The sequence below is a fragment of the Trachypithecus francoisi genome, unplaced genomic scaffold (genome assembly GCF_009764315.1).
Source record: "Trachypithecus francoisi isolate TF-2019V2 unplaced genomic scaffold, Tfra_2.0 Lachesis_group14, whole genome shotgun sequence".
Taxonomy (NCBI): Eukaryota; Metazoa; Chordata; class Mammalia; order Primates; family Cercopithecidae; genus Trachypithecus; species Trachypithecus francoisi.
The window spans coordinates 44,627,038-44,647,221 of NW_022681459.1; the positions used below are offsets into that span (position 1 = coordinate 44,627,038).

The 20,184-nt window shown below is 48.4% G+C and overlaps 1 protein-coding gene across 5 annotated transcripts in view; it reads left to right on the forward strand.

Annotated features, from left to right (window-relative positions):
* The window catches only part of MYO18B (myosin XVIIIB), a 300,037-nt gene that overhangs the window by 88,167 nt on the left and 191,686 nt on the right, over positions 1–20,184 (forward strand). For all 5 annotated transcript variants that reach the window (XM_033233057.1, XM_033233058.1, XM_033233055.1 and 2 more), the window contains 5 exons: positions 983–1,175; positions 5,076–5,156; positions 8,239–8,386; positions 17,108–17,267; positions 19,835–20,018. In XM_033233057.1, the coding sequence (XP_033088948.1) occupies positions 983–1,175; positions 5,076–5,156; positions 8,239–8,386; positions 17,108–17,267; positions 19,835–20,018 (766 nt within the window). The remainder of the gene's footprint in view (positions 1–982; positions 1,176–5,075; positions 5,157–8,238; positions 8,387–17,107; positions 17,268–19,834; positions 20,019–20,184) is intronic.

Below are 20,184 nucleotides of genomic sequence, written 5' to 3' on the forward strand. Positions count from 1 at the left end.
CAGTGAAGGGCAGCTGCTTCGAGGTTTGGGTTCTCAGAGGCCACGTCTGTGAAATGCTGCACTAATGATCAAAGTACCTACTACAGCATTTATAAGCACCTAGTAGGTGTCTGTCTTACCAAGAAATACCCGACTTCATCTTCATGCATGTCTATGTGGTGGCTGCTCTTATTATCCCCATATTATAGTTGGAAAACCTTGGCAAACAAGAGAAGAACCAAGGTTCAACTAAGGGCCCTGCAAAGCTCCTAGCTGATCATACTCATGGTGATGATAGCAGGTGGCATTTACTGAGCACTAACCACGAGGCAAACTTTGCTTTCACAGCCACGGAAACCTGTCACACCCAACCCTCACAACAGCCCTCTGAGCTAGTCACCATCATTCACTGAGACGGTGGCTGAGACGGTGGAGGCTCAGAGAGGTTGGGCAACTCTCCCGAGACACACGTCCTCTCTGTCACAGAGCAAGGATTGAAGCCCACGTGTGACTGGCTCTAAAGTCTCTTAAGTCCTGATTTTTGATGTGAATAATCTCTGCTCTGTCCACCCGTACAGATTCATCAGGAGAATACAAGGAGGTGATAGCTTGGAAGAATTTTGTAGACTGATGTATTAAATAAAATAGTTTTTTGATTTTAATAGGCCTCTGAAGAAAGAAAAGGAGAGCCTAGTCTTCACACGGTGGCCAACTTGCTGGGTGACCTTAAGCTAGTCATTTTTTTTTTTTTTACTTTGGGCCAGTGGGAGGCAGTTTAATTCCTTTAGTCCTTATAGCTGTCCCTGGGATAAACCTACTCATCCCCATCCTTATTTAACAGTTGGGGAAACCCCTGCTCAGAGAGGTTAAGTAGCTTGCCTGAGGTCACACAGCCTGTAAGAGTCGAGCTTGGTTTTGAAACCAGTTCTGCTAGAGGCTTGGATGAGTGTGCTCCTAGATTCCACGCCGTCTCAGACATTCCACCTCCCTCTTCTCTGTCTAGATCCTTCTCCTCCCACCATCTCTCCATGGCCTCCATCATGGTGGTGGACTCTCCAGGCTTCCAGAACCCCCGGCACCAGGGCAAGGACCGGGCGGCCACCTTCGAGGAGCTGTGCCACAACTACGCCCATGAGCGCCTGCAGCTGCTGTTCTACCAGCGGACCTTTGTCTCCACGCTGCAGCGATACCGAGAGGTAGGCCTGGGCTGAAGCAGGGCCTTCACCAGAGCTCCGTGGAGGGTGTGAGGTCAGATGTGAAGTGTGGGATTCCCATTCCCCAGTAGCCTGCAGCTTCACCCTGTTCGGTTCACCGGGGAACAAAGCCCTTTCCCCAGGCCTGTCTCCCCAGACCTCTACTACTCCCTCCACAGCCCAGCCTCCCCCCACCACCTTCTGAACCCTGCAGCCCAGAAGCACCAAGGAACTTGGACTTCCCCTGGCCTTGCTTCCGTGGCTGTCCTTTCTTTGGGATGACTGCTTCATCCTCTCCCACTTCACTTAAGCAAAAGGCTCCTGCAAGAGTCAGTCTACATGTGCCCAAGTGGGGAATGTCCTTCGAGTCCCGTGGGTAGGTGGAAGCAGTGGGCTGCACACCCCTCTGCAGCACAGCATGGTGGTTCTCACAAAGTTGAAGGTGCGTGCACCTCAAAACCCAACAATTCCTCTTCTAGGAGGCACCTGAGAGAAACTCTGTGTGTGAACCAGGAAGCATGTACAGGCCTGATCCTGCCAGCCCTTATTTTCTCATGAAAAAAGGAAAAAAAAAAAAGGTTAAGTTAAAATATAAGGCCAGGCACAGTGGCTCATGCCTGTAATCCTAGCACTGTGGGAGGCCGAAGTGGGCAGATCACCTGAGGTCAGGAGTTCAAGACCAGCCTGACAAACATGGCAAAACCCCATCTCTACTAAAAATACAAAAATTAGCCAGGCGCAGTGGCACGCGCCTGTAATCCCAGCTACCTGAAAGGCTGAGGCAGGAGAATCACTTGAACCCGGGAGGTGGAGGTTGTGGTGAGCTGAGATTATGCCGCTGCACTCCAGCCTGGGCAACAGAGACTCCATCTCGAAACAAACAAACAAACAAACAAAAAAATTACAAAGAAAAGGGCATAAATCAGAAACATATAGCTCAATGAATTTACCCAAATGAACATACGTGTGTCTCTATCACCCAAGTGAAAATGGGAGGATTTTCAGTTCCCTATATGACTCCCACCTTCTTCCCTGAAGGTGTGACCACTTTTATTCCAACAAGTGCTACTGCAGAATATTAAAAATGACCACATTGTTCATCAGTTCAGTAATATAGAATAATAAGTATTGAAGTTACAGTCATTTCTTTAGTTGGCAATAAAAATAAAGCACCAACATAAATGAATCTCAAACAGATGACACTGATGAAACCTGAGGTCTGATCCCAACTCTGTCGCTTATTGGCTGTGTGGCCTTAGGAAAGGCACTTACCCTCTCTGACCCTCAATTTTTTTACATGGAAAACAGAGATAATAATACTTTTGTATCAGTTACGATTTGCCATAGTAATGCTACATAATAAATTACCCCGAAATGTAGTGGTTTAGAAAAAATCTTTGGTTGTTGCTCACAAGTATCTGGATGGCCTGGACAGCTCTCTTGGTCCAGGATAGTTCTTGAGCTTGTGTTCAGATTCAGATTCAGGTGTAGGTTGGGGTAGATGGCTCTGATGATCTTGGCGGGGCTCTCTCACATGTGGGATCAGCTGGTCGTGAGCGGATCTAGGCAGGCCTTGTCTGGGGTAACCTTGTCCCTGCTCTACAAATATCTCATCCTCCAGCAGGCTAGCCTGGACTGTCCTCATAGTGCTGGGCAGGGTTCCAAGAGAGCAAGCAGAAGCAGGCAGGGGACCTTGAGGCCTAGACCTGAGGCTTGCACAAAATCACTTCCACTGTGTTCAGTGAGTCACAAGAGGTCTAAGGCTGAGCATGGATTCAAGGGGTAGGAAAACAGGCTCCACTTCTTGATGGAGGCACTGCAGTGTCACTGCAGAGTATGGATACAGGAACGTGCAGAGAACCGGGGTTGTTTTATGGTCATTGTTACCATACTCCCCAAAGGGACCATTTTGAGCATTTAATGAACAAGAATAAAGAGTGTAACAGCTATTTTATTTTTCCCATAATATTTCACTTATTTCTGATTATCAAAGTAATACATTGTTAATTAAAACAGTGGAAACTTCATATAAGTACAAAGAAGCTAAAGATACAATCTCCTTTAGCCCTCCCATCCAGAGGCAACCACTGTTCCCATTCTGTTTTTTTTTTTTACCATTTTCCCTTTATTATGTTGTCTGTGGATTTTGGATCTTCCTGTACACGTGAGTTTGTTGTCTGTCATTTTCCTCACAGTATTACATTGCTCACATCACCTCCCTTCACTTACAAATCTTAGTAAACCTGCTTGCAGTGGTTGCGTCCAGTTGTATTTCCTCTCCTATAGACAGCAGGGTGGTTTCTAAGTTCGAGGCTTTGTAAACAATACTGTGATGAACATCTTTGTCCACAGCATTTCCCAGACATTTCTGGTGACTTTTTAAATTTTTTGTTTTTTAGATGGAGGCTCGTTCTTGTTGCCCAGGCTGGAGTGCAATGGAGCGATCTCGGCTCACTGCAACCTCTGCTTCCTGGGTTCAAGTGATTCTCTTGCCTCAGCCTCCAAGTAGCTGGGATTACAGGCACCTGCCACCACGCCCGGCTAATTTTTGTATTTTTAGTAGAGACGGGGTTTCACCATGTTGGCCAGGCTAGTCTCGAATTCTTGACCTCAGGTGATCCGCCCGCCTCGGCCTCCCAAAGTGCTTGGATTACAGGCATGAGCCACCGCACCCGGCTTCTGGTGACTTTTTGTGGCAACTATTATTCCCCATAGAGTACACTTGTTACCTCCAGCACTGAACACTCAGCCTAGCACTCATTATGTTCTCAGTAAATATTTTAAAAGTGTGGACTGAGTTACCAGTTTCTGATAAAGCTGTCAGCGTGATGGCTGATACCCTGTATGATGAGCAGGATGTCACTGGAGCGTTGATTGACAATTTTTCTTCCCACACAAAGGCTAAAAGGTGATGAATAAACAACCTCATTAGCAACTGGGAAAATTAATTAAACAGACATTTCTCCAAAGATTTACAAATGCACACAAAAAGAAGCTCACCATCACAAATTGTAAGAGAAAGGCAAATCCGAACCACATTGAGACAACATGTCCCACACATTATAATGGCTACTAAAAAAAAATCAGAAAATAACAAGTGTTGGGGTGATGTGGAGAAATTTGAACCCTTGTGCGGTATTGGTAGCAATGTAGAATAGTGCAGCCGCTGTGGACCTCAAAATGGTGGACCTCAAAACATAAAAAATTAGAATTCCCACATAATTCAGCAATTCCATGTCCGGGTATATACTCAGAAGAATTGAAATCAGGAACTCAAGCGGGTATTTGTGCAGCAAACTGCAACATTATTCACAATAGCCGAAAGGCAGAAGCAACCCACCTGTGGACTGCAATTGACAGGCAATGGACGAGCAAAATGAGATATGCACGTCACAAGATATGCACTTAGTAGGAAGTATCATTCAGCCTTCAAAAGGAAGGACATTCTGACAAAATGGCACAGGCTGGATGAACCCTGAGGACATTATGCTAAGTTACGTAAGTCAGATACAAAAGGACAAATACTATATGATTTCACTTACATAAGCTACTTAGAAAAGTCAAGATCAGAGGCACAGAAAGCAGGATGCTAGGGAAGAAGGAAACGGAGTTAAGCCTCATGGGTACAGAGATTCTGTTTTGAAAGATGAAGAAAGTTCTGGAGATTGGTGCTGGTGATGGATGCATAACAACATGAATGTATCTTATACCACTGAACTGTATACTTAAAATGACTCAAATGGTAAATTTTTTGCTATGTATCTTTTGCCAAAATTTTTAAAACCATTTTTTTAAAGGGCCAAGAGGTGATGGAAGTCCTCTCCACTTTTTCCTTCTTCAGAAGTTTTCTTCCCCCTTCAGCTCACTAAAAGCGCTAACTTTTACATCCTGTGATTTTTCCAGGAAGGTGTTCCTGTGCAGTTTGACCTCCCAGACCTCTCCCCGGGAACCACTGTGGCTGCTGTGGATCACAATCCCTCTCAGGTAACACGGGGCCCAGCCAACCCAGGCTCTCAGATGCCGGCTGGCCATGTTGAAATGCTCATGGATTTGAGCCTTCAGTCTACTAGTTGTCAATGCCGTCTGCACCTAGAGTCACCCTGGGATCATTGGAAACGTGGATGCCTGGGACCCACCCCCAGATTCTGTGTAAATTGTTCTGGTTGTGGCCTGAACAATGGAAATTTAAGCATCATCAGTTTGAGAACCGCTACTCTCCTTTATGTCTGAGTCTATGTCTTAGAATAGACCCATGCCTGGGAGCCTGAGGCCTGAGCCAAAGCAAGTTCAAGGCTCATGGCCAGAGACCTCCAGCCACTCTGGCCTGCAAAGGTCAGATGTTTGAATGAAGGTGCTGTTCCCGGAAGAGACTGGGGACCTTGGGCGACTGGAGAACAGGGGACCATGTTGGGTTCAGGGCCCTGAACTCATTTAGCGACAGACAGGCGTTAGTTTGAGGGAAGCAGAGTCTTTACCTCACTCTCTCCATCCCTAGAACTCACTTTGCTACCCCAGATCTGCACCTCTGTTCAACTCAGAACTGCCCGTGACAATTTCACTTGATTTTTTTGTCTTCCTCTTCATATTTTAGTACAAAAGTGCTTGGACCATGGAACCTGCCATGCTTGGGTCCAATCTTGGTGACCTTGGGCATGTTGCTTCACCTCTCTGAGCCTCAGTTTCCTCATTTCCAGAATGGGCATGCTACTTTCTCTGGGTTGCTGTGAACATCAATGAGATATTGCAGATAAGGCACCTGACATGATGCTTGGCACACAGGAGGTACCCTGCTGGTGGCATCTCTCCTGCCATCTGACACTGCAGGCTGCCCCTGTCCTTTTCTTCCTTCCTTGTCTTCTGCTGACCAGACTTGGCTTGCAAACTTTCTCTTGGCACAGAATGGGCTGCACCCATCATTGCAAAGCCCTCTCCTGTGTAAGCCTGGCTGGCGGTTCTCAGCTCAGTGTGTTCTTCTGGTTGGCATCTGTCTGGTTCATTTCCTTCCACACTGTGCTTCCTCACCTGTGCCTCTCCTGGGAAAGGGTGAGCCTGAAGGGCTGATTTAGCAGTGTTGGCTGGGAAGGGCAGGGGGCGGGGTAGTCTCCAGGACCTGTGGCTGCAAACAGCTTTCTTTCTTTCTTTTTCTTTCTTTCTTTCTTTCTTTCTTCTTTTCTTTCTTTCTTTCTTCTTTTCTTTCTTTCTTTCTTTCGTCCTTCCTCCTTCCTTCCTTCCTTCCTTCCTTCCTTCCTTCCTCCTTCCTTCCTTTCCTGCCTTCCTTCCTTCCTTGCCTGCCTGCCTGCCTTCCTTCCTTCCTTCCTTCCTCCTTCCTTCCTTCTTTTTCTTTCTCTCCTTCCTTCCTTCCTTCCTTCTTTCTCTTTCTTTCTTTCTTTCTTTTTCTTTCCTCCTTCCTTCCTTCTTTTTCTTTCTCTCCTTCCTTCCTTCCTTCCTTCCTCCTTCCTTCCTTCCTTCCTTCCTTCCTTCCTTCCTTCTTCCTTCCTTCTTTCTTTCTTTCTTTCTCTCTCTCTCTCTCCTTCCTTCCTTCTCCTTCCTTCCTTCCTTCCTTCCTTCCTTCTTCTTTTTCTTTCTCTCCTTCCTTCTTCCTTCTTTCTCTTTCTTTCTTTCTTTTTCTTTCCTTCCTTCCTTCCTTCTTTTTCTTTCTCTCCTTCCTTCCTTCCTTCTCTCCCTTCCTTCCTTCCTTCCTTCCTTCCTTCCTTCTTCTTTCTTTCTTTCTTTCTCTCTCTCTCTCTCCTTCCTTCTTCCTTCCTTCCTTCCTTCCTTCCTTCTTTCCTCCCTGTCCTTCCTTCCTTCCTTCCTTTCTCCCTTCCCTTCCCCTCCCCTCCCCTCCCCTCCCCTCCCCTCCCCTCCCCTCCCCTCCCCTTCCCTTCCCTTCCCTTTTCTTTCTTCTTTATTTTGAAACAGAGTCTCACTCTGTCACTCAGGCTGGAGTGCAGTGGCGTGATCTCGGCTCACTGCAACTTCTGCCTCCCAGATTCAAGCGATTCTCGTGCCTCAACCTCCTGAGTGGCTGGGATTACAGGCGTGCACCACCATGCCCAATGTTAACAGCTATTTTCTGAGGACCTTCTGAGCATGGGCTGGCTATCAGTTTCAGCTCCAGCAAAAAGGCCAAGGTGAAGGATACCTGGGATCCAGTTCCAGCTCTGCATCTTTGGCTCTCCATCCATGAGACCCTGGATGTGCCCCCTTCCCCTCTCTAGGCCTCTGAGGGGTGTGGATTCCTCAGTTAGGGTGACCAACTGTCCTGGTTTGCATAGGACTTTCCCAGCTTTAGCACTGAAAGTTTCATGTCCCGGGCACAGTAGGACAGTTGGTCACTGTGCATATTGCATTTCCTCTATGACCACTTGCTGGCCTACTTTTGGTTGTGCCAACTCCTTGTGGGCCCTCAGAGAGGCCGTTTAAACTCCCCAGGCCTCTCTCAGTTTCCCATATGCACCATTACAGGATTAACTAGATGGTCTCTGAAGCTTGTGGCTAGATTTAAAATTCTACGTCTGTGCTGTTGAATCATGTTCACCTTCTCTGAAATGTTCTTTGAGTGCTTATTGTTGTTTTTATTTCCTCCCCAAGATTTTAGTTTAAATAATACAAGGACTTCTTAGAGGAAATGGATGCAGACAGAATTAATCCTTTCCTGTTTGATTGTGCACAAATAGACCAGCTGCCTGTATGTATCTAGAAATATGCAATGTCCAGAGGGTTCCCTTTGTTGAATCCTCACCACGGCCCTCCAAGGAAGGTATTTTCAGTCTCCATTACACAGGAGGAAGCAAGGCTCAGAGAAGTGTAGTAAGTTGCCCAAGACCACATAGGAGGTGAGCACAGAGGCAGGATTTGGACAGCTTGCAAATGAGCAGTTGTTGTCATTTCGTGGCTTCAGCACTGAGAGTGTGGGGTGAATGGGAGCATGGTTTTGGGTAGGCACATTCTGAGTCCTGATGCTTGGGACTTGGATGCTCCCATTCCCCATTGGTGGGAAGAGAAGCCCAAGACAGGCCTCTGATGGGGATCAGGGCCCTTCAATGAATCCTGGGTCTCCCACCAGGTCCGCTTACCAGCTGGCGGAGGTGCCCAGGATGCCAAAGGCCTTTTCTGGGTCTTGGATGAGGAAGTCCGTGTAGAGGGCTCCAGTGACAGTGTGGTGCTCGAGCGTCTGTGTGCTGCCTTCGAGAAGAAAGGAGCTGGGACTGAAGGTAAGGAAGCAACGAGCTGGGGATGGGGCCTGAGTCCAGCCTGGGTGTTGGAATCTATCCTTCTCAGCTGCAGAAAAAGCCCTGAGAAGACCTGCACAGAGGCTCCAATGTGCAGAGGTGAATGTGCATGAGCCTGCGTGTGCTTTCATTCATTCAAGTATTCAACGAACACATTGAGCAGCCACTACGTGCTGGGTACTGTTCCATGTGGTAGTTAACCAGCCTCACAGCCAAGCACACACGTGCACACTGAGCCTGCAACTGCACGCTGATGGGGTGCGTCAGGTGCATCTCATTTTTCTGGTAACCAGTGGGAGAAGCATGCAGATGAATCTAACAGAGAGCCAGGAACATGATGCAGGACAAGTTTGGAGATGGCTTCTGGGCTCAGACTGCAGAGACCCTTGCTGGTCATGCAAAGGTCTTAACCCTAGAGCAACGAGAAGCCATGAAGGATTCTAGGCAGTGGGAGGCATGATGAGCTTCACATTCTGGAAAGTTCCCTGAGGCTGTAGTGTGAAGATATGGTAGGAAGGCAGGTGGCCAGGGTGAGAGAGGAGCTGGCCGTGGTGAGAGGAGCTGGCCTGCCCCAGGAGGTAGAAGCTTCTGGAGGTGTTTAGCAGGTAAAGTCCATAGCACTTGGTGGGAGTTTGATTGGTGAAAGGAGGAGCAAGAGGTGAGATGAAGACGTGAAACCAGTACAAAGTGATCATGAGATTCGGTATGCATAGGCTCCAAGTTGAAGTCTAGTTATTTCTACTTTCCCCTGCATGATGTGGGGCAAACCTCTCGAGGTCTTAGTTGATATGTTTTTAAAATGGGGAAAGAAGTCACCCCTTGCCCCTTTTTCTCTACCATTTCTGCTACGATGATTGGGTCATATTATGTGCGTGCAGAGCTTTGTCACCGGGGCAAGGTGCTGCAGGTTTATTGATGAGAATGAGGATGCTGATGGTGATGGAGAACGTGATTCCGGGGTTGGGGAGTGTTGCATTGCTCCACTCAGAGCTGCATACTCAGCTTTATGGATATCTTCTGGTAGGATTCTGCTCCACACTTAGAGATACATTTCTTCTTTCCAAACTGAGTTCCAGAAACGCTTGTGCAAGGTCACCCAGAGGAGAAGGGTCAAAAGGCAGATTCAAAACATGGTTTATCTGGATCTGAGACTCAGATCCCCACACCACTAGGCACTTAAGAAGGCAAAGGTACTGGCTGGGCGTTGTGGTTCACGCCTGTAATCACAGCACTTTGGGAGGCCAAGGCGGGTGGATCACTTGAGGTCAGGAGTTCCAGACCAGCTTGGCCAACATGGTGAAAACCCATCTCTACTAAAAATACAAAAAATTAGCTGGGTATGATGGCACACGCCTGTAGTCCCAGCTACTCGGGAGGCTGAGGCAGGAGAATCTCTTGAACCTGGGAGGTGGAGGTTGCAATGAGCCAAGATCGCACCATGGCACTCCAGCCTGGAAAACAAGAGTGAAATTCTATCTGAAAAAAAAAAATAAAGAAGGTAAATGTGCTTAGTGATCTTATCAGTCCCAACCTTCTTTGAGGCCAGGATGTGTGTTCTTCCTCATTCATTCCTTGGTCCATTCAGAAAATATGGATGGAGCACCTAATACATGGCAGCCACTGTCCTAGCCCAGGAGATGCATCAGTGAAGAAAACACACATCTTCACCCACATGGGACTGCCCTTCCAGCAGAGAAGAGACAGCAAGGCAGGTGCGTCTGAAAGAAGAAGACTGAGGACTGTGGCTCTGGTTGAGGTCACTGAGAGAATGAGGCTTGGCTGAGAAGATGTCCAAGGACTAGGTTCTGGGACATTCCTATGTCAAGGTGTCAGGGACAAGGCAAACAACCAGCACAGGAGACCGAGGTGTGGTCAGGGAGGCAGGAGGGAAACCCAGGAGAAGGTGACTCCCTGAACGCCACAGGAGGAGGGAGGGATCGACCTTATCAAATGGGGCTGAAAGGTCAAATGAGGTATGGGCTGAGGAATGACCATTGAATTTGGCCACGTTGAAGTCATTGGAGATGTAGACAGATGCATCTTGATGGAATGTTTCGGGTGATTGTCCAACTGGAACGGCTTATAAGAAATTGGGAGAAGAGTCACCATCCAGTGAGTGAGTGAGTGCCGGCAGAAGCTTCCGCCCTATGGTGACCAGCAGAGGCCTCTGTCTGAGACTTTCATGGTGGATGTCTGCGCCCACATCCGGACAGGATTGTCTAACCAGTGAAGCAGCAACAGCATTTGATGCCTCCTGCAGCTCTCCCTGGAGCAAGCTCACAGTGCAAATTCCTCAATTATTCCCAGACAGCTTGGCTCTGCCAGTGACTGGTGCAGAGCTGACTTCTCTGCCCATCATGGAGGCACAGTGCCTGGTGTTCTGGGGGCCCATGAAAATGTTGTTTTAAATTTTAAGGTCAGGGGTACATGTGCAGGATGTGGAGGTTTGTTATATAGGTAAATGTGTGCCATGGTGATTTACTGCACAGATTGTCCCGTCACTCAGGTGTTAAGCCCAGCATCCATTAGCTATTCTTCCTGATGCTCTCCCTCCTCACCCCACCGCGTGCCCAGTGTGTGCTGTTCTCTCCCAGAAAACGTTTTAATTTCTGGAACGGAAAAGAACTTTTAGGTCAAGTGCAATTCTTTAATATATGCCTATATTTTAAATTATATATATACACATATGTGTGTGTGTATATATGTATAATTTGTATGTATATATAATGTGTGTGTATATACATATACATATATATACACACACACATAGAGAGAGAGAGAGAGAGGAGAGAGAGAGAGAGACAGAGTTTCATTCTTGTCGCCCAGGCTGGAGTGCAGTGGTGCGATCTCGGCTCACTGCAACCTCTGCCTCCCAGGTTCAAGCAATTACCCTGCCTCAGCTTCCTGAGTAGCTGGGATTACAGGCGCCTGCCACCACGCCTGGCTAATTTTTTGTATTTTTAGTAGAGATGGGGTGTCACCATGTTGGCCAGGCTGGTCTGGAACTACTGACTTCAAGTGATCCACCCGCCTCGGCTCCCAAAGTGCTGGGATTACACACACACAGTCATGCACCACCTGGCAATGTTTCAGTCAACGGGCTGTGTATACAAATGGTGATTCCATAAGATGATAATACCATATTTTTACTGCACCTTTTCTAGGTTTAGATGTGTTTAGATATACAAGTACTTACCATTGTGTTATGGTGGCTTACAGTATTCAGTGTGGCCCCATGCTGTACAGGTTTGCAGTTAGGAGCCATGGGCTGTACATATAGCCTATGTGTGTGGTAGGCTGTACCGTCTAGGTTGGTGTAAGCATACCCTATGGTGTTCCCATAAGGACTGAATCATCTAATGATGCAGTTCTTGGAGTTCTCACTCCAAAGGCCAGGCGGACTCGTGGCTCTCCAGGCTGTCAAAGGGACCCCTGTCTCTAGGTATGGTATGGGCTCAGGAGTGGAGATTTTGGGGAGGCAGGGAGGCATCTCCACCTCCCATTGTACAACTGTATGTGTGTATGTGTGTGTATATGGGTATGCCTGTGTGTAAACATATGTGTATATGTGTGAACATGTGTGTATATATTGTATATGTGTGCCTATATGTGTATGTGTGTATTCGTGTGTGCCTGTGTGTGTGCATGTGTGTGTGTATGTCTAGTTGTTTGTATATGTGAGGGTATGTATGTAGTGCATATGCTTGTGTGTACATATGTGTGTGTATATATGTTTGTATATGTGTATATATGTATGAGTGTATACGTCTGTATATGCTTATTTGTATATATGTGTGCATGTGTGTGTATATATGTATGTGTTTGTATACGCGTGTGTATGTGTGTATACATGTATGTGTGTATGTGTGTATATACGTATGAGTGTGTATACGTGTGTGCATGTGTGTATGGGCGTGTATATGTATACGTGTGTGTATATATGTGTGTATGTGTATACTTGTGTGTACATGTATATATGTGTATGTGTGTATATGTTTGTATATATGTGAGTGTGTTTGTATACGTGTGTGCATGTGTATATGTATGTACATATGTATGTGTTTGTATATATGTGTGTATATGTGTGTACATATATATGAGTGTGTTTGTATATATGTGTGTATATATGAGTGTGTTCGTGTATGTGTGTATATGTGTGTATATATGTGTATATATGTATGAGTGTGTTTGTGTGTGTGTGTATATATGTGTATATATGTATGAGTGTGTTTGTATACATGTCTGTGCATTTGTGTATATGTGTGTGTGTGCATATATTTTCATGGAGGAAGGTGCCCATGAAAGCAAAAGTGCCTAGGACCTAGGAAGTCATGCCGTGGCCCTGGCGGTGCTCACCCTGCAGGGGTCCTGGCATTTACTTAATCCTGGCAATGATGGATTCCCCTCCACGCAGGCTGGGGTGTGAGATGCGTCTGCCCCTTTGCTAGCTGGGGAAGGAGAATGAATGAGTGGCAGAAACGGCTAGTTGTGGAGCACTTGGTTGGAGCCAGGCCTGTGGGCTTCACTGCACCCCAGCTACAGGGAGGTGATTGAGTCCTTGCTGAGGTCCAGTGGCTTCCCAGGGCCCTGTAGGTGCCGAGCACAGGGCTAGCACTGAACCTGGGCAGCCTCCCTCCAAAGGTCAGGCGGACTTGTGGCTCTCCAGGCTGTCAAAGGGACCCCTGTCTGTATGTATGATATGGGCTCAGGAGTGGAGATTTTGGGGAGGCAGGGAGGCATCTCACTCAGATCTCAGAGTGAGATCCATCTCACTCACCCAGCCAGGAGAAAGAGCTGGGGAAGCCCAGGCTTTGGGCCCCAGAGCCCTGAGGTGGCTCCTGCTCACTGCACCGTTGGTGACTCCTGGAAAGTCCCCTCCCGGTTCCGTAGGACAGCAGTCCTGGTGAAACCCGGGGGCTGTGGTGAGGATGAAGGTGCTGCGTACACGGAGCATTTCCACCTCCCCCTCTTTCAGCTCTCTGCTCAGAGGTCCCCCTTTAGACGCCTTCCCTGCCCTGTCTGAAGCTGTCCCCCTGGCAGCCTCACTACCCCATCACAATTCCGTTTCCTCCTTCAGGGCCCTTGCCAGGCTCTGGGAAGTTGTGGTGGTTTCTCTGCTTGCTTGCTTGTTGCCATTCTCCCTACCACCCTGTGCTCCCTGAGGGCAGTTGTTCCTGTTCACTGTCTCCCCAGGGCCCTGATATTAACAAGGCCGTATCTGCATGTTCCCCTCCCCTCTCCTCTTCCCATCACACAACTCTCTTTGCTGCTCTTCAAACCTACCGTGCACATTCCCACCTCTGGGCCCTGACGTTAGCAGCTCCTGCCTGGAGGGCCCTTCCGCCACATTCCAGCCCAGTGCCGTCCATGGCCTTTCCCTGACCTCCTTGTGAGAAACAGTGACCCCTCCCTGCCTGTGATCCTGGCTCCCCCCCCGGTTTTCCTCTTCCCCGCTGCTTTGGTCACCAGGGCATGTCTCACACTTGCTCATCAGTAATTTCCCCTTGGGGAAGGCCAGCTGCATGGTGACAGGGGTGAGCCTGGTCACCTCTGTGGGGATGACAGCTGGCACAGCTGGCGGGATGAGGTGCACAGTGAATACTTTTTACAAAACTGATGAATATGTGAAAACTCACTGATCCAGAATCAATGAAATGTATTATCCAAGGGAGTGTTTTCTGGATCCTGCCTTGTAGGCAAAAGAGATGGAAAGTAGGGTTGGAAGCAGAAGGCATATGGCAGAGTGAGGCTGGAGTGGGCAGAAGGGGATGTGGTTAGATTGGGGGCCCCTCCCCTTTATCCATGAGGTCTATTGTGTCTGTCACAGACATCCCCAGCAGGGTGCTATAAAGCCCTCAGTTCCCAAGGGAGAGACTCTGTCCACATCCTTTGCCTTAAACCCCCTGATAAGACACATTAATTACGACATTTTGTTTCAAAAGAAAAAATAGTTCTCTTCCCCTATTGCTTTCTGGTTGGCTCTGAGTTAATGAGAACATTCGATCATCCAGAACACTTGGGGCCTTCCGGCTAACCCAGGGCTTGCTGTTTATGACCTCTTTCCCTTACCTCAGGTACATTTGCTGAGTGTTCCCACAAGGGCCAGCAGGGATCAGCCCTCATGGAGCCCAGGCACAGGGGACAGTCAGGTGACAGGCCCTCATCAACCTCCGAGTGTGACCTGCAGAGGCTGAGGGGGCCCTGTCTGGGGGTCCAGGCTCCTGGGGGAGGTGACGAAGCCTGAAGTTGTGAGAGAGATATGCTGGATAAGGCTCCATCTTCCAGAAGTATCCACGGGGCTCCCGAAAGCCAAAGACTTCATGGGAAATGCTTTCATGGACAAAATTGTGGAATAAAAGTCAACTTCAGGATAAAGGAGTGAATGAGGGAAACAAGCAGGCCTGGAACCTGGGTACTGTTTTCTAGGACATTGCCTGGGAAATGTGGCATCTCCATGTGCTGGACACCACCCTGGACAGAGAAAGGCTTTTGGACCAGCAGACCTCTGGCCTCATCCTGCTGTGCCCCATTAGCCAAACTGCCTCATGTCTCTGAACTTCAGTGTCATTTTCTAGAAACCAGCCCAGAGATGCTCACATCACCAACCAGAGTGAAATCACTCATGCTGGCATGTCCAGCAGAGAGTGCTAGGAGCCGGGGCTTAGCAAACATCAACATCCTTTCTTCTTTCTTCCCTGTCCCCTACTCGGTCATGATCCTCATTCAGAGCCCAGCCCTGTACTGGCTGCTGAGCCTAACAATGAGTCGACCAGTCCCTGCTCTGAGGTTGCTTCCAGGACAGTGGAAGGAGGCAGCCAGGTAAACAGATTCCTGTGGCATTGCAAATGCAGCGTGGACGTTTGCGCCAAAGCCTGGCGTGTGCTTTGTCACCTTGCTCCCCGTGGGTGCTTTACTCTCCCATTGGAAGGGGACTTTCTTGAGGGCAGGGACTGCATGGCTCTGAAAGCCTCACAGAACACTCTTGAAACAGGGAAATTTCACTTCGCTAGAAGGGTTCTGTTATGGTAACTTCCGTTATCCTGGGCAGGGGCAATCTGGGAAGTGAGCACAGAGTACCTCTAAGCAACCACACAGGTGGCAGATGCCACGCCCTTTACTCCTACACAGGCTCATGAAAGCTGCAGAGTCTCACACTGCTTTATTTTGCAGGGAGTTCCAAGAAATGCAGATCCTTTGTTTCCTAGCTTACTGGAGTTTACAGGCAGCAAATTAGGATTTGAGGGGAAGACTCAGGACCCTTGTGCATGCGAGTACGTTGGCAATAGCAGGATGGGAAAGCAAAGTAAGATCGTTCCGGATAGATCCAAGAGTCGTGATAATCTGACCACTCTTAATAGGAATCCATCTGGGGACCAGGTGCAGTAGCTTATGCCTGTAATCCCAGCATTGTGGGAGGCCAAGGCCGGCAGATCACTTGAGGTCAGGAGTTCGAGACCAGCCTGGCCAACATGGTGAAACCGTGTCTCTACTAAAAATACAAAATTAGCTGGGCATGTTGGTTCACGCCTGTAATCCCAGCTATTCGGGAGGCTGCGGCAGAAGAATTGCTTGAACCTGGGAGGTGGAGGTTACAGTGAGCCGAGATCACTCCATTGCACTCCAGTCTGGGCGACAAGAGCGAAACTCTGTCTCAAAAAACAAAAAAAAAATCCATCTGCGGTCATTCAGTGTGGGGACATCTATCCCAAACCTGTGATTGCAACCTGTGAGCATTGCAATAGTTAAAGTGATATAATAAATGAATAGCAATCCCTTAATTAATCCATGCATTCATTCTGCAAGCACTTCTGGACTCTGCCTGTGCCAGGCATGACGCTGGGCACTGGGGATGTGAACATAAACAACACTGTGATTCGGGAACACCAGCAAAAGTTTAAGTGCAGTCAAGGGCAGTGACAACCATTACTGCTGACTGAGTGACCATTATGTGCTGGACACTGTACTAAAATATTTTACGTACATTATCTCCTTTAAGCCATAAGCCACTCTGGGAGGTATGCATTATTTAATCCACATTTTACAAAGGAGGAAACTGATGCTCAGAGACTTACCGGGCTTGGCGCCCTTCACACAGTAATAAATGGTAAAGAACCTAGGATTTCTCTAGCCCCCAAGATCAGGCTCATTTGTTTCTTCCACCCTGTCTCTTGGAACCAACGTGCCCGTATCTCCCAAAAGTACTCCCTGTATTTATTTGGTTGATGGTATTCAAAATGATTTTACATGGCATACAACTAAATATTTTAAAAATATTTCATCATCATTGCCATGCATATCAGAAAACGAACATGTCTTGCACATCAAGTCTGCAATATGATTCTTCTTTTAAAATGAATGTACTGTACTTGTGAAAATGTAAGTCGATTTAAAGAAAACATTAAGTAAATCACAGCCCAGGTGATATGTGGTTATATATATAGAAAAACTCGAGGAGATTGAGTATGCAAATATTGTTTGGGAAAAACAGGTATCCTAGATTTAAGAAAGCAAGAAAGAATAAAATCCACTTTGGAAATAATGTACACCAATTCACTATAGCAGGAGAAACGTGGGTACCTTCAACCATGAGCTTTAGCTATCTGGGAGCACATTAAGATGGATACTGTGTGTTTAGGGGATGCCAGCTGATTGCAATGTGTCCCCACCAGGCTCTAGCACTCATGCCACCATGTCTCTTTCCAGGGTCCTCTGCCCTGCGGACCTGTGAGCAGCCCCTCCAGTGTGAGATTTTCCACCAGCTGGGATGGGACCCTGTGCGATACGACCTCACAGGCTGGCTCCACAGAGCCAAGCCCAACCTCTCAGCCCTGGATGCACCCCAGGTCCTGCAACAGTCAAAAAGGTGAGTTGGGCCAGGGCTGGGGACGGGAATGAGGCATTGGAGGTGCTGTGTTTTCCTTCCCACCTAAACTATGCAGCTACAACAACACAGTGTGGGAGGGCCAGCCCAGGAATCCCATCCCTCCATAATGGAACAAAGAACCATAACTTGAATTGGAGCAGTACAATGTCTCCCTGGGGCCAGAGCGAACCCAGCCGAGGAGAAAAGCTGGCCTTCCGGAGAGGTGGAACAAAAGCTAAAAAGCTGTGACTTCTTATTTTGGCACTTTGCCTTTCATTAAGTATCTGAGAGATGATGTGACTGGAACAACTTTTATGGACATTCAAGAACTAGGGGGTCGTAAAACTGAAATGATACGTTTTGTAGCATTAAAAAAAGCTCACCATGTTCCCTGGCTGCTCAGCCCAGAGTGCTGGCATGAGGCTGGCAGCATTCTCTGCTTTTAGTTCAGAGGGTTATTGGAAAATGCTGTGTGTGTGTGTGCGCGCGCGTGTGTGTGCATGTGTGTGTGTACGTGTGTGTGTGTTTGTGTGTGTGTGCACGCACACTCCCAAGTTCAATGCTGGAATTCTGCAGGGGTAGAGCTTAGAGACAAGAAGAGAAACTGAGACCACCAGGGAGGTGCTGGTGTCTCAGGTGGGCACCAGGGTGAGAAAGGACCACTTGCTCACTACCTGCTCTGTGCCTCGGATCAGCATAAACGCTTTATTAGTATCTTCTTAATCCTTATCACAACACAATATCCTTAGTCCCATTTTACACATGAGAAAAATTGAGGCCCTGAGCGGTGAAGTGACTTGCCTTTGCTCAACACAGCAAAACAGGAGCATAGCCAGGACCCAGCTTGAGTCTAAGAGATGCTTGGAGAATTCCCAGCACATTATGTCAGAGCTGACTGGAAACCCATATCCAGGAGTGGGGCTCGTGAACATCCAGCTCCTGGAGAGAGATCCAGGCCAGGGATGGGGCAGCAGGAGCTGCGAGCACACAGAGGACTGAATGATGACCCAGGTGGCCTGGGTTGAGTCCCAGCCCTGCCTTTTGTCACCTGAGTGAGCGTGGGCAGTCGCTCTCCCTTCTCTTGGTTGTTTCTGCTTCCTGCACCATAAATAAGAGTTGGATGAGGCTACAAGACTCAGCGGCTATAGCCCAGCTTTGGAGTCAGGAAAATGCACAGATTCTGTTTTTCCCTCTTTTAAGCTATATGACCTGGACCTCAATTTCATAATCTGAGAAATGGGAATGAGGTTCCAAAGCTCCCATGTCTGATACAGGAAGGCTTTGGTGATGTAAAATAGCAGATGACCTATTAGAGAGCCTGGTTCATAGTTAGCTCATGGAAGAGGGCAGGCCAGTTCTGCTTTATTGGAATAGACACTTAAAAAGCTAGCACCCTTGGCCAGGCGCAGTGGCTCACTCCTATAATCCTAGCACTTTGGGAGGCCAAGGTGGGCAGATCACAAGGTCAAGAGATCAAGATCATCCTGGCCAATATGGTGAAACCCTGTCTTTACTAAAAATACAAAAATTAGACGGGCCTGGTGGCAGGTGCCTGTAGTCCCAGCTACGTGGGAGGCTGAAGCAGGAGAATCCCTTGAACCCGGGAGGCAGAGGTTGCAGTGAGCCGAGATCACATCACTGCACTCCAGACAAGGCAACAGGGCAAGACTCTGTCTCAAAAAAACCACCACCGCTAACAAAAAGTTAGCACCCTGGCCACTAACCTCAGAACCTGTTCATGACAGGGATGCTGAGGGAAGGCACTATCTGCTCAAGTATCAGGCTGGGTATTTATTTATTTATTTATTTATTTATGAGACAGAGTCTTGCTCTATCACCCAGGCTGGAGTGCAGTGGCACGATCTTGGCTCACTGCAAGCTCCGCCTCCCAGGTTCACGCCATTCTCCTGCCTCAGCCTCCTGAGCAGCTGGGACTATAGGCACCCGCCACCACGCCCGGCTAATTTTTTGTTTTTAGTAGAGATGGGGTTTCATCGTGTTAGCCAGGATGGTCTCAATCTCCTGACCTCGTGATCCGCCCGCCTTGGGCTCCCAAAGTGCTGGGATTACAGGTGTGAGCCACCGTGCCCGGCCTAGGCTGGGTATTTATTTGACATTATCTTGCAGCTCCACAAACTGTGTGCCCAGCCTGAGTCATTCCTTCTTGCATGAAACACATGGCGCATGCCTACTGTGTGCTAGGCCTGGTCGAGGAATAGCAGAGAAGATTTTGCCCTCTAAGAAAGTATAGGTGTCATAGCCTTGCTATAGGTATGTAAGTGACAAGAATATCCATAGGACAGATGCTCTAAGCCTAGGGAGGGAGGGAGCATTTGCAGGTAGAAGACAGGCATCGGGAAGGAGCTGGCATTTGCCATGAGGCAAAACCTCACCTGGCAGGAGAGACTGTGAATGAAGGGGAGCAGCTGGGACACGTGACTGTAGAGGAGGCTTTAGGAAGCAGAGGAGCAGGAAGCAAGAAGGCTTGTTCCCTTTGCCACTACCCAGGCCAAGGCTTTCCCAAGAACCTCCTAAAGCTGCTCTCTCTTTTCCCTCCTCCCCACCAGAGAGGAGCTGCGGAGTCTATTCCAGTCCCGAGCCAAGCTGCCTCCTGTGTGCCGGGCTGTGGCAGGCCTGGAGGGCACCTCCCAGCAGGCCCTGCAGAGGAACCGCATGGTGAGGAGGACCTTTGCCAGCAGCCTTGCCGCGGTGAGGAGGAAAGCCCCGTGCTCCCAGATCAAGCTGCAGATGGTGAGTAGGCACCCTGTCTCATGGTGTCCTGGCCTTCACTGCCTCATCCTCGTCTCCTCTGGGCTGAGTCATGTGCCTACATCATCTCTAACCTCCCCAGCAAGGCCAGAGGGGCGAGCGTCACCCCACGCTCCACAGAGGAGGAAATGGGGGCTCCCAGCAGCGA